General features: G+C 44.3%; 1 protein-coding gene across 1 annotated transcript in view; it reads right to left on the bottom strand.

Annotated features, from left to right (window-relative positions):
• The window catches only part of SERINC5 (serine incorporator 5), a 102261-nt gene that overhangs the window by 49496 nt on the left and 37472 nt on the right, over positions 1–15293 (bottom strand). The window contains 1 exon segment of the mRNA XM_030323736.1: positions 10851–11018. Within this exon segment, the coding sequence (XP_030179596.1) occupies positions 10851–11018 (168 nt within the window).

Below are 15293 nucleotides of genomic sequence, written 5' to 3' on the forward strand. Positions count from 1 at the left end.
CTTGGGGTTTGATGGCCCAAATCCACCTTTAACCTGAGAAACATACTCATTGATAAACTTGGCACATGCAAGGCACAACAGTACCATGAACTCAGCTGCTGTTCAGAAAGACAACTTCTGAGAAGCATTCTATCCCAGCTGAATTTAAAAACAAAAACAAAAACAAAACAAAAAGAACAAACTCCAGAATCAAAGAAATGGGTCAAGTCAGCAATTATTATTATTTTTCTGCTAATGTGACTCTTGTTCTAACACAAAAACATAAAATGCCAGCTAAGAATGGGGAGTTCTACTCTACAGAGCTCTAACGCTCCATAATAACACCTGACAGGTCTCAGGTACACAGTTTTCTTAACATTCAGCCGGTAAACATCAAAATCAAAATAAGAGCCAGATTTTCCAGCTTCGGTGTGAATACCTGCCATTCTATGCTGGGACAAACCACTCAATGTTTTGGATCAAACTGGAATATTTTTCATTGCTGTTTGCTTACTTCTAAAATATAATTACAGCACACACAACTTGAAGGCAGTTTCTATTTTACATGCAAAGCCACTGGATAAATAAATACTAGATTTGTGACTGCTCCTGTTTTCTACTTCAGACCAACAAGTCGTCCCTTGAGCCCAGCTTTTGGCCCTCAAAACAGGAAGGAAGCAGGTGGGGGAGATAAGCTAAGAAAGCTGCTAAAGATGGTAGTTTCCAGAAGGAATCCTCCTCCTCCACTGGCTACAGAAAAAAAGATTAGCAGTCAGGAGGAAGAAGTTTGCGAAGGCCTTCCCTGTTATACTTCTGTCACCATCTAAGCGACAACCAGACCCAGCGGTGCAGAAAAAGGCACTGGCCAGGCAGCCAGGAGACCAGCACTCCTGGGTTCTAGTCTCAGCTCTACCTGGGGTCACAGCTTTGGACAAGCCACTTCCCGGGGCCCCACCCACTCACCTGGCAAAAGAGGGGTCTGGTTAGAATTAAGATGTAAGATTCTCCCATTTTAAAACTTCTAACCTTTGGGGCACCTCACTGGCTTTGTTGGTGGAGCATGTGAGTCTGGATCTTGGGTTTGGGGGGTTGGAGCTTCACACTGGGTGTAGAGAGATTACTCAAAAATAAAAACCTTTAAGGGGCGCCTGGGTGGTGCAGTCGGTTAAGCGTCCGACTTCAGCCAGGTCACGATCTCGCGGTCCGTGAGTTCGAGCCCCGCGTCAGGCTCTGGGCTGATGGCTCAGAGCCTGGAGCCTGTTTCCGATTCTGTGTCTCCCTCTCTCTCTGCCCCTCCCCCGTTCATGCTCTGTCTCTCTCTGTCCCAAAAATAAATAAACGTTGAAAAAAAAAATTAAAAAAAAAATAAAATAAAATAAAAACCTTTAAAAGCAACAACAACAAAAACTCCAAAATACCTTCTAACTTATCATTTAAATCATATTCTAAAAGAGATAATAATTTTCTCTGCATAACCCTTATCATATCATAACCATAGGATACTTGCTGTCTCTTCACAAAGTAGAACACATCATAAATGTAAGCTAGATCTTTTTTCCATTTATCTGTTCAACTAGAGCCTTTGCCTAGAAACTGTGTTTCAGTGTTTCTTTCTTTTTTTTTTTTTCTTTCTTTCTTTTTAAATCGCCTGTGACTACCACAGGGAGGGCTTTCCCACCAACAATACCAACTCTAATGCCTTCACATTCCTCTTCATACTACAGGTTAAAAATAAAAGTAAAGTGCTCATCTACCAAATTTCAGAGCCTCAAACATATTGCATCAGAACTCTGTCAACACTAGGAACTACCGAAGTATTGTTAAATGTCAATGGACTAAAGCATGTACTTGTAAAAAGCCTTCTGAATTCAAAGTTGTTTCTAAAGAAAGTAGTTTTCCTTAGAAAGCTCATCTGTACACTGTGGTGAGAACAGAATTTGGAAATGGGGTGTCATCTGGGAGAAATACAAATGGCAAGCAGTCATTCATGGGATTTAGCCACCTGGAGAAAGATGTCAAAAGGAAGTGAATGTGTGAAGCTGGGGACATTCAGGAACAATCCAAACCCAAATAACACAACTGGAATGTGACATCAAGGAGCATGGTAGAGGTGAATCAGAACTGACTGGAATGCACAGTGGAAACCCAATACTTTTATGACCTGTCTGTGGTTAAGTACGTGGTCAGCACTAGATCCGGAAAAAAGAAGGGGAAGGCAACTCCCAGAGTCCCCAGCACAGCCCTGATAAAAGCAAGCCCTAACTAGCAGATAATCCATACAGGTACAACCAAAGCTAGAAATGAATGAGCTGCCCCAGGGAAAGGGGAAAGGCAGCAGATGAGAAGGGCAGAGGACTGTGTCTCGGGCTTAGGCAAGGAGGAGTTGACCGCTTTGTTCTGGATGATGGATACTACAAGATTTGGATGTGGCCTTGGCACCAAACTGGCTACAAATAATTCTTTCTTTTTTTTAAGTTCATTTATTTTGAGAGAAAAACAGCACACATGTATGTTGTGCACCTGAGTGGGGGCAGGGCAGACAAAGGGGGAGAGAGAGAATCCCAAGCAGGCTCCATGCTGTCAGCCCAGAGCCCAATGCAAGGCTCACACTTATGAACCCTAAGATCATGACCTGAGCCAAGATCAAGAGTCAGACGCTTAATCGACTGAGCCACCCAGGCGCCCCCGGCTTAAAATAATTCTTTAACTATTTTGCTTTCATCTACTTGCACATAATTTTATATTAATGTTGGTAATATACATGAATTTCCTGCTACCACATCTCCTTCTCCTTTCTCCTTCTAACTAAAATAATAATGAACAGTGAAAATTACTGAAAAATATAGATCAAAAAAAATTATATAGCATACACTAGGGAATGTGTCATGAGACAGAATTTTTTGAATAAATAGAGAAAAATTCTTTAAGCCTATCTTGTTACCTTTGTTCAAAGAGCCTAAATCCACAGTTAGCAGCCTTAACATCCACCTCCTTTCCTGTTACCTGGTGCATTTTGGACTTCACAATAAATGTAGAAATTGTAATTACAGTATGTAGTTAAGATTTTAAAAGTGGTGGTGGGGTGCGGGCGGGGGGGGGGTAGTGATGATTATTAGTTGGGAAAGAAAGGGCCTGGTTTGGATCCAACTCAGTGTCCCACCTCCACCACACATTAGTCCAGAAATGGAGTGGTCCATTGAGCCCAGTGGACCAAAGGGATCAAGAAAAATTCTAAATAGTTACTTGTATAAAAATGCCTGATTGCAGTAAGCAAGGGGTAGACTAGTTCCGGTGGAGAAGGGTTCCTTGGATCTCAGCCTGGGGCTACGGGTGTAGACATGCGCAGACCGCTCTAACACACTCGACTCAGCAACTTCCCTATTGCTCACCGAAACAGAGGTGGGTGAAGAGAAGCCTGGTGTCCACTCTCATACTTACAGCTTTTTCTCAAGAGTTTAAGCTGTTTCAGGAGTGGCAAATCCAAATGCCTTTCTTCGGGGCAAAGGGTAAAGGTAAATGTGTGAGACACTGTAAGCGAACAACCTGTGTTGGGACCTATGATGAGCTATGGCATGCTCGCCCTCTCTGAAGGAGCCAAATATAAATTTTAAAATAACAACACCAACAACGATAATAACCACTGGCCAGACTCACTTGCAGTCTCTGGGAGTGGCACTGGCTGATGGCAAGGGCAGGGTTCTAACGTCAGACTGGCTAACTTTCACCAAGTTCAGGGAGAGAATGGAGTTTAGGAAATGCTTTTAAGACACTGAGGAAACTGCAGCCAAGAGTCCTGCTCACGATCCTATTAGACCTGGTCCACAGTTCTTTTAAAGCCCACTCTACCCTGTAGCATTATTACCCTGTGTTGAATAGACAAAAAGCTCTTTTCATCCAGGGCAAGAATAACCAATGACAGGAGGACTGCAGTTTTCTGCATTATTACTCCCTTAAAGGAAAATGGACCTAAACCCATGAGGAGAAAATACCGCAAAAAGTAAAACATGTTTCCAAAAGTATGATTACAAACAAAGCAGAATGTCTTCTAAAACAAATGAAGGGAGGCGCTGGGCTGTCTCAGTTGGAAGAGGACACGATTCTTGAACTTGGGGTCATGAATTCGAGCCCCATGTTAAACATGGAGTTTACTTTAATTAATTATTTAATTAACAATTAAAAAAACAAATGAACAAAAAAAAGGCTGCTATCAAAAACAAAAGATCTTAGTAGCCTTTCCTCTCGATACACAAACTAATTCTTCAAAATTTAAATTTAAAACAAACATACAGCACAAAAACCAGTCTTCCACAATGTGGAAGATGTGTTTTGGTTCTGAAGAAAACAAAATGCAAAGGTCCAGCCATCTCAGGTACTGACCTACCACCCATCTCAAGGATTAGAGCAGTGTGGTGATAACATAGGATGGGAGTGAAGGAAAGGACCTAAAAAGTTTCTGGTCAGGTGCATTTAGGGCTCTTCCTACTTGGCCTGGCTCACTGAGCTCAGAGGGAAGAAGGCCCGAGGGCCATATCAATCACCTGTCCTTCCTTCTCCAATGTACGTTTGGTTTCAGAGGCCCCTCCTCCACAGGAAACAAGAACCTCTCTTTCTTGTCCCTCTCAAAATGCCAGTGCAGAGGCACCTGGGTGGCTTAGCAAACTGAGCATCTCTTGATTTCAGCTCATGTCATGATCCCAAGGTCATGGGATCTAGCCCCACATTGGTCCCCACACTGAGTGTAGAGCCTGCTTGAGATTCTCTCTCTCCCTCTGCCTCTGCCCCATCCCCTGCTTGCATGCGCTCTCTCTCTTTCTCTCTTTCAAATTAAGGGAAAAAAAAGAACTTTTAAAAATTAAAAAAGAAAGAAAGAAAGAAAGAAAGAAAGAAAGAAAGAAAGAAAGAAAGAAAGAAAGAAAGAAAAAACAGCAGAGGCACCTGGGAGGCTGGCTCAGTTAGTTGAGCGTACAACTTCGGCTCAGGTGATGATCACAGAGTCTGCTTCAGATCCTCTGTCCCCCATTCACTGCCCCTCCTCTGCTCACACTTTCTCAAAAGTGAATAAACATTTATTGAAGGTGGGGGGAGGGGCACCTGGGTGGCTTAGTCAGTTAAGCATTCGACTTCGGCTCAGGTCATGATCTCATGGTTCGTGGGTTTGAGCCCCACATCGGGCTCTATGCTGACAGCTCAGAGCCTTGAGCCTGCTTTGGATTCTGTGTCTCCCTCTCTCTCTGCCCCTCCCCTGCTTGTGCTCTGTTTCTGTCTCTCAAAAATAAATAAATGCAAAAAAAAAAAAAAATGGGGGGGGAGCCAGTGCAGATTACAGGGGGGTCAAAACCTCAAAGTGTCATCATTTGCTTCCAGAGAAGTTCCATCTTGATTTAGTGGTGCAGGTCAGTAGACTTAAATCTCTCTCAAAATACCTACCCTCCCCATTTGGGAGTTGTTGTTTTGTGGGGGTTTTTTTGGTCACCCTACATTCTGAAATGGATTTTTAATCCCCTAGGCATCAAGTATCTCAAGACCATACCTGCTTGAATTACATGCCTAATGACATGAATGTCCTGCAGTAAAATGGCTCCTCCATTTAAGATGGGAACCATGCTCCAGGAGAAGACAGAAGTCACGCCCCACTCCACCAGCACAGCAGTTTCTTCTGAGCCCAAGTTCTCACGGGAAAGAGGAGTTTGCCTAGTGACACAAGGCAGCATGAAGTGCGGCCCCGCGGCTCCCTGCAGTTCCCTCTTGCTCAATTTTAAACACAGGCCACCTTTTGAAACCAAGGCAAACACTGAAAACAACTGAATAGGAGGGCTGCCCTCGTGTTCTTAACCCCAGCAGCCCCCGTCCCTTGCACATAAAGGTGAGAATGCCGGGTGGGAGGCAATTATACACTCCCATCTGGGCAGTTACACTGGGCAGCACACACACTTTCTCCTCTTCCAGTCACATCCTCAAACATTACCACAGCCCAACAAAGCGGGGGAAGGACTGCAGCAGAAGCCCAGTGTGTGTCCCCACAAGGGGACCTTTCAACGCCCGCCCTCAAGCATCGCCTGAGGATGAGGTCAGCCTCTACTCTATAGGCTGCAAACAAGCTGACTTTGTGACCAGCTGGCCTGCCCACTATGAAGCCCTAAAGATGGAAAAGGATTGGTTTCGCCCACAAGGACCTCATTCCTTATGCAGAAAGCCCAGCCAAACCATTTTTAAAGAAGTACATTCAGGAGACAGGCAAAGAAACATTTACAAGAGCCAGTGTGAGGTGTCCAGGCGAGGCGGCCCCTTCTCCCTCTCACTCTCTCCCTTCCTCCATCCCTCCCTCTGCAATGACCCCAAATCACACTGTACATACACAGGACTGCTGGGCTCACCTCCCTAAATATCCATCTGTTTTGACAAGGACATACTCTTACTCAAGAATTGATAATAGCTTCCAACTGGTCATCAGACCACGGTCAAATGCCCAACTTTGGCAATAAAATTCCCACAAGGTCATTTTACCTCCCCATGTCTCATCTCTGTCCTTCTACACGTGCCTTGTCCTTGTTCTCTTCCCTCCTGTCAACCTACACAGCCAATCACTAAGAACGCATTCAGCCTGGGTTCAAATCCCAACTGTACCCCTTAGAGCTGGAGACCTCGGATAAGGTACTTAAAGGATGCAATGCCTCAGTTTCTTCATATGTAAGGCAGGAATAATGCTTAGCTGAGTGCAGCAGTGATGAACCGAGATAATTCAGGTAAAATGCTCAGAATAAAACCTGGTGCGTGGTATTACCCAATAAATATTAGCAATTAAAGTACTCATTATTCTCACACAAGTCACTTCCATGAAGCCTCCCTTAGTGATACCACTCCCTTAGTGAAACGCTTTCTGTTTCTTAAATGTTCTACCAACACTTAGAAACCATACATGCTAGCTGGAGTTGTCAGGGACTATTTCATGGGGCAGGTTAGTTGGATGGCAATCAAATATTAAAATTAGTATTATGAAAGTTATATCCTAGGGGGGGCCTCAGTGACTCACTTGGTGGAGCATCTGACTCTGGATTTCAGCTGAGGTCATGATCTCATGAGCATGGAGCTGCTTAAGATTTTCTCTCTCTCTCTCTCTCTCTCTCTCTCTCTCTCTCTCCCTCCCTCCCTCCCTCCCTTCCTCCCTCCCTCCCCCTCTCACCCACTTGTACCCTCTCACTCTAAAATAAAATTAAATTTAAAAAAAGAAAGTCATGTCCTAAAATGTATACCGGTGGCTCCCAAATGAACCCTACCTCCAATAATGTTGCTCATGGGTTCACCACTACACATTTGTATACTTTCAGGTTTTGTTTCTTGGATCCAAAGCTAAATTCTACCAAGACTGAAAACTTCTTAAGGGCTGGAAATGCACCACAGACAACTGACACACACTGAGAATTCCTATCACAACCACAATGGATCCTCAAACCGATGCTTGCTGAATTGACAAAGAGAATATGACGTTACCTGAAAAACAAAGGTAATAAAAGGGAGATGAAATGCCCTTTCAGTTTTCCTCCTCTCAAACGTCCTGCTACAAACATACAAGATTAAACCATGGTATGCGGAAGACAATTGGTGGTAACTACCACCAAGGTGCAGTACAGCCTGATGTAGCCTAACGAGGCAGTCTTAGCTCTGGGTTTCTCCACCTCCAAATTTCCAAAGTCTTCATGCATCCTCTCATATGGCACTGACTAATTTCCCCCTTGTTCTATGCCTCAGATGACTGATGGATGATAAGCTCCATTTCTCACAAGTTTGAATGCTCCAGAGCTCCCACTGCAGTGCCTTACTGAGGAGACATCCAATGTTTAAAGCACAGAGCAGCTGGGTGGCTCAGGGGTTAAGCATCTGACTTTGGCTCAGGTCATGATCTCATGGTTCATGAGTTCGAGCCCCACATCAGGCTCTGTGCTGACATCTCGAGCCTGGAACCTGCTATGGATTCTGTGTTTCCCTCTCTCCTGACCCTCCCTTGCTCGCTCTCTCTCTCTCTCTCTCAAAAATAAACATTAAAAAAAAAATTAAAGTAATCAGGGAAGAAGTGCAGTGTCACAGGTTTTGACAGTAGTTTCCCCCAAATTCCAGACCATACACTCGCAATTATAAAAGCAATGCCCAATGGGAATGCGAGCTGGTGCAGCCACTCTGGAACACAGTATGGAGGTTCCTCAAAAAACTAAAAACAGAACGACCCTATGACCCAGCAATTGCACTACTAGGCATTTATCCAAGGGATACAGGTGTGCTGTTTCGAAGGGACACATGCACCCCCATGTTTATAGCAGCACTATCTACAATAGCCAAAGTATGGAAAGAGCCCAAATGTCCATCGATGGATGAATGGAGAAAGAAGACGTGGTGTGTATATATATACAACGGAGTATTACTTGGCAATCAAAAAGAATGAAATCTTGCCATTTACAACTAATGGAATTAGAGGGTATTATGCTAAGTGAAATTAGTCAGAGAAAGACAAATATCATATGATTTCACTCATATGAGGACTTTAAGAGAAAAAACAGATGAACATAAGGAAAGGGAAACAAAAATAATATAAAAACAGGGAGGGGGACAAAACAGAAGAGACTCATAAATATGGAGAACAAACAGAGGGTTACTGGAGGGGTTGTGGGAGGAGGGATGGGCTAAATGGCCAAGGGGCATTAAGGAATCTACTCCTGAAATCATTGTTGCACTATATGCTAACTAATTTGGATGTAAATTTTAAAAAATAAAAAAATTAAAATTAAAAAAAAAAAGTAATGCACAACAGAAAACTTCAGAGAGCCTAATGGATAAGAATATGTCGAGTGTTTCTAAGGAAATGGTTGTTCTGAATCCCCTGATGTGGGACCCAAGGAATTTAACAAAAATCCCCTACCCCTGGACAAGCAGAGCAAGACTAACTCCATTTTGTGCTACACCCACCAGCTCATGTATAACCCCCACATGACCTACTTATTGCTTAAGACACTCCCCCACCCTAGTCAAGCCGCTGAGCACACCCTTACTGGAAACCGGCTCATATAGGAATGCGGAACCCCTAACCGCCAAAGAATGTAAACCCCACCTTTTGCCCGCAAAACTTGCACGCCAATTCTTAAACCCCACCTTTTGCCCGCCAAACTTGCGCGCCAATTAGGACCAGAGTGATAGGCTAGTTCAAACTACAGGGTAAATTGTAATTCAATTGGCCACCTGCATGTGGACCGACATGACTATGCAACTTTCTGTGTGTGTTACAATCTCACTGGCCACTGGCCCCTATAAAACTGCTACGCCTCTTAACCTAGGGGTCCAAGTCCCTGCTCCGCTGTGTCGGGTATACTTGGGCCCAAGCTCGAGCTTGCAAATAAACCCTTGTGCGTTTGCATCGGTATCGGCTCCTTGGTGGTCTCTCAGATTCGAAATCGGGGACATTACACTGAGAGTATATTTAAGATAGCCTGTAGCTTCAGCATGAGGTTGGGGAAAAGAGACACTTGCTTGGGAGTTGTTCCTGGTGATGGCGTCTCCACAGTGGTGGGGTTCCATCAGAGTGCTGGCCCTAGCCTTCTCCCCCTCCTCATTCTGCTGGGCCCCAGGAAAATGGGGTTTGGATAGCTAGCCTTTGCTCTCCCCCTTTCCCTTAGACAAGAGCTGCCCCTGGCAAAGAGTGCCCCTGCCACTCTTCTTGGAAAACTGTATATCTCTGCAGGGGAAATATGGCTCAGCCTAGGGGGACTGGTGCCTGGGTAGGCTCCCTCAGTGGAAAAGTCTAACTTGTTTTGGGGTTCAGTACTAGGAGGCCCACTTCTCTGCAGATCCAAGCCATACTCTCTCATATGAGCTTATGAGGGACAGAGGGTGATGTCTGGCATCCATCTACTGACACTTCGGTCTTTTTTGCCTATTTGTTTAGAGACTAAGAGGGGAAATGTTATTTACTGGGCTCCCTCAAAAACCCCAACACGTGCCCCTGTCATCTGGCTGATTAAAATGCCTTCTTTGGGGAAAGTCCAGGAAAACGCCCTGCTTCATCAGCATCACAAACCAGGCCTACTTCTGCATACATTGCCCAAGAAATGTCTAAAAATCCACTCCTCACCCTTGGAGACACCCGAACCACAAATGACATGTCAGCAAAGTAAAAATCGCCCTACTGCCCACTCCTCATCATGTCATCATTTTCTAAGCTTTATCAGGCTTCCCAAGTAGGCCAAATAGAGTTTATTATAACAGCTGCTACTTGAGACACTGGAAGCCATCCTTACAAGGGAAAAGTACCAAGTCTACAAGAAAAGACTGTACATCTAGGAGGAACAGTTATAAACAAGGCATAGACCGAATACACAATACACCAAAGAACAGACTGTATCTGTTCTACTGCTAAAGTTCAAGACTTTGAATGGTTCCCCTGCTTGGCAGGAAAGCAGTGAAGAGGCTTCAGGAAGGTCTGGAGATAATGAGTATACCCCTACCCACACCAGCGTGGCTGGGCCCCATCCTTTACAGGGAAAGTTTTCCCACACACCCTCACCAATCATCATCAAATGAGAAGAGTTCAAAAGAGGCCACGGCGCCTGAGTGGCTCAGTCGGTCAAGCATCTGACTCTTGATTTCAGTTCAGGTCATGATCTCACAGCTTGTGGGTTTGAGCCTGGCATCGGACTCTGTGCTGACAGCATGGAGCCTGCTTGGGATTCTCTCTCTCTCCCTCTCTCTCTGCCTCTCCCCTGCTTATGCTCTAAATCTCTCTGTCAAAATAAATAAATCCAAAGCAATAAAAAAGAAAGAAAAGAAAAGAAAAAGAAAAAAAAGAAAAGAAAAGAAGGAGGGAGGGAGGGAGGATGAGGCAGACTTACATGCTCCTTCATTTCATTAGCTACGGTTTTTGACATCATGATGCAGCAGAGAAGAACGACCAGAATGAAGTACAACGCGTACATGAAGCGGGTGCTCCGGGACTGTCGGATCTTGGGGCAGCAGTCACAGCAGAGGGAGCAGCCAGCAGACCCACAGCAGCAGGCCAACTAGGAAAAGAACACAAAACATCCTCTTAGAGCCATTGATTTACGGACCCATTAACCCCAGACCGCTGCAGGTCGACCTCCCAGGCTATCAGTCTTCTGAGCCATCTTGCCTACAGAACGTGCAGGAACAGATCAGTGTGCAAATGAAGCTTTCACCAGAATTGGTCTGATATTGTCTTTGATTAAAAAGAAGGGACTGTGGCTTGGGAGAGGCCCAATCATTAAAAAAGAAAAGTCACAGTTCACCTGAAGCACTATAATCATTTCTCTGAGGGGAAACAAAGATTTCAGGGATCAGCTAAGGAGTACGAGAAGAAGTCTAAAACCTAAAAATTCAATCTCTTGGTGATGATTTGGAAGGCACTTCAGGACCCTGCAATGGTTTGAAAACAAGCATCACACTGTAAACATCACTGCCAATGAGAAGAGATCATAGGTATCAGACAAGAGGCTATAATCACATCTTACTTCATTTACTGCAGGAAACTGCCTTTGTAACACCACTCCAATAGGTCTTAGGGCTTAACCAGCATTAAGCTTATGCACTCCCTTGGTCTGAGTGAGCCAAACTCACTTACCTTCCTTGAGATCTGCAGACCACTGGCCTTGAGGAGAGAAGGACCAGTCTTGCTCAGAAGAGAAGTCCTGACGACATTTGAAAATAGCTGCTGCTGGTGCCCGCAAGCCTGTTGAGGGTCATGTAGGCATATGCGGACTAAATGCCTGGGCACCACCTTCTCCTCCAGGTAGCCCACCCCCAACCCCAGTGTCCCACACTTTCCTCTTTAAAACCCTCCGGCTTCGCCTGGGCGAGAAGATGATCTTTGGGACCTTAGTCCGCCAGGAGGCCGCTGGCTTCCTCAGTAATGCCAACCTCTCCTTTCCCACCATCACCTGTCTCTCAAGTATTGATTTTTGAGAGGCGAGCAGCCAAACCAGAGTTCAGAACAGGTTCTCTGTCCAGTAACACCACTGTTTGAGCACTTTGTGTAGTATTTCATCATTTCACATGCTTATAATGGGCTCTCTCCATCTTACATTGTTTTCCAAACCATCTTCCTCGCAAGACTCTTCTGGAATCCTAAGGCTAGGCTGCTTTGTAAGATAAGCTACTCTACTCGGGCGGGGCTAAGAGATCACACGGGTGAGATCTAACACTACTGCTTGTATGGGGTCCTGATGGGCCACCTTCCTTCACAATTCACTCACATTCCCTATCCCTATGTCACAGACCTCTGCCAACCCATCTGTTCAAATTTCCCCCTCTCCTCCCACTGGCAGGGCTGGCTTTTCTCTGGGCCTTGCCTTCCTCCTCCTCGCCTCCCAAATTCTTTCCCAATTGTCTCCTTCGTTGCCTGCTAACTTTTTTTAGTTCTATGGTCTTAAATAACCAGTCTTACTGACTGCATTTCAAATTCAAATGCAGTAAGATATTTATTCTATTTGGGAAAGGAAATACTTTTATTTTCTTTTAACTTTTTAATGTTTGTTCCATTTTTGAGAGAGACAGAGCACGAGTAGGGGAGGAGCAGAAAGAGAGAGACACAGAATCCAAAGCAGGCTCCAGGCTCTGAGCTGTAGCACAGAACCCGACACGAGGCTCGAACCCACAGATCGCGAGATCATGACCTGAGCTGAAGTCAGATGCTTAACCAACTGAGCCACCCAGGTGCCCCAAAAGAAATATTTTTAAAGCAGTTAATCCTTCCCATGATAGAACATTCCCATAGTATAATCAACATTTAAACTATCTCCACAGAAGGGGGAAAATAAATGGATTTTATGTGTATATATAAATATATATATACATATATATATTCTATTTGTATCATGTTTATTATATATTTATATAAATTATTTTATATATTATTTGTTATTATTCAAAGGCAAATAGTAACAAAAGAAATGTGATCATGCAAAGTGTGAAATGAAAATCATACTGCTTACTTAGAATAATCCTATCCTATCATTAAAGTCATGTATCATTGTATGGAGTTGACTTTTCAAACTTTTCTCATTTCACTTTCACTCTATATAGTGCTATGATGTTTTTTAAAACATGCATATACATGTGTGAGTGTATCTGTGTGTATATATACAGGTAGGTGTGTGTACATGTACATGTGAGTGTATCTGTGTACATATATACACACACCTAACATTTCAGCTGGAGCCCTCCCACTACATCAAGTGAGCAGCACTTGCTTGGGGCCTGTGCATTCAGGGTATAGCTCACAGGGCACTGTGAGAACTCATTCACCACGTCCCCTTCGTTCCTCTTGGGAAGGCAAAGAAGGATACTTCTGCCGTAAGAACCGTTCCAAAGAGGGTCACATGTTTTACTTCCACTGCTTTAGTTTAGGAGCATGTAAATCCCTAAGCAATGTGGAAAACCTTCATTCAGAAAGACTTACTCCTTGAGAGTTCTGGATAGCCCAGTTGGCTTTGGTTTGTCTAAACTAAGTCCCAACTGCAAAAAGAAAGAAATGTTGACCTGACACCAACTGTCATTCAGTTGGTTTTCCCAACTCGGAAATATGGGAGCCCTAGCAGAATGGAGGAAAGACATCAGAGACTTCTGTTAACTACAATAATTCTAATACTGTCCCTTAATAAATGGTGGAGAGAGAGGGGGCAGCAGTAGGGAAGTTCCCCAAACACTGAAGCTGTTGAAGCTGTGAAAAGCAGAACCCAGGTGTTCCTGAGCATGCTACAGGGCTTATACATCAAAGAAATAGAAGAAAAACATTAAAGCATAAAACTGGGTTTTATTATGTTTATTTATTTTTGAGAGAGACAGAATGTGAGCAGGGAAGGGGCAGAGAGAGAGGGAGACACAGAATCGGAAGCAGGCTCCAGGCTGTGAGTTGTCAGCGCAGAGCCTGACACAGGGCTCGAACTCACAAGCTGTGAGATCATGACCTGAGCCGAAGTCAGAGGACTGAGCCTCCCAGGCGCTCCAGGTTCATTTTTTTTTTTTTTTTAATTCAGGTAAAAAGCGTTCTCTATCCTTTACCTAAATTTGGATTTCCACATCTTTCAGTAATATACAATACTTCACATACAATGTCACAGCCTGCTTTCCTTCCTTCTCTTTTGAGGTTTTAGGCTTACCTATGAATAACCAGGGGTTAGCAGAGAGATAATCAACTGATTCCACTTTGACAAGCAATATTTATTTAAGTTTTAGAGCCCCCAACCAACATTTTGCAGCTCATTCTCCAGGCTCCAAGTGCAAAAACAGCTTCCCATCAAACTTGTACACATCTCTCACTACTACTAGAAGGCAGAGGTAGTGGTAAATTTCAATTCCTGCCAGCATGGGGCCACGTGCTGTCCTTTAGTGGTAGCTGTACAAGGGAATGGTAAAACTTGAAAACTAGGAGGTCAAGAACACGCAGCTCCCTCTGCTCAATAAAGGAGGAGCTCCCCAAAGAACAAATACACTTGGCAGGTAGTCCCTAACACACAAAATGATCATGCTGTCGGAAACTCAACCATGCTACAATTGCGTTAGTAAATTGGGTTGGGGCTTACAGTGGATTTCTCCCATACAAAAGAACATAGGGCAATTTACTAAAGCTTATTTAATTTATCATATTAGCTAACAATAGCTAACACTTATTGATCTCTAACTCGCTGCAAGGCACAAATAGTATTATTAGCTGTTTTGTCACCCCAAAGTTACAGAGCCGAGACAGGGGCTCAGAGGGGTAAGGCAACCTAAGGTCAGAAGGCTGATGAATGGAGGAGCCTGAATTTGAATCTGGTTGTCTCTCCTTGCTGCTGGCACAGAGACGGTGAGCAGGACAGACAACGCTGGCCTGAAACTTTGGTTCCCTACAAAAGGGAAGCTGGCTGCGTGGGAAGGAGGCAGCAAGACAGGAAGCGGTTTTTCTTGCCTGCCCTTGGGTGTGCAGTAAGCATTCAACAAATACCTGAAGAAGGCATCTCCTTCCCTGTGCCCCTTTTGCTCTCGCAGGCAATCTATGGCCTCAGTGGACCTGAATGATCCTGCTTAAATACAGCCCTGCCCCAAGCAGCTCAACACCCCCAATCACCAAGCTCCCTGAACCACCGCGTCCTACCCCACGTTAAAAGCCCTATTCCCAATCCTATGGAAATAACTAAGCCATTCATTCACTCACTAATATTTATTACACTACAAACCTACTATGCACAGCATTAATTCCTGGGAATGAAGCAATTAAAACAAGAGACCTTTTTCTTCCCTCGCTAAGCAAGAATACAAAGATATGTGTTAAGAACGACCAT

This window comes from Lynx canadensis, chromosome A1 (assembly GCF_007474595.2).
Source record: "Lynx canadensis isolate LIC74 chromosome A1, mLynCan4.pri.v2, whole genome shotgun sequence".
NCBI lineage: Eukaryota > Metazoa > Chordata > Mammalia > Carnivora > Felidae > Lynx > Lynx canadensis.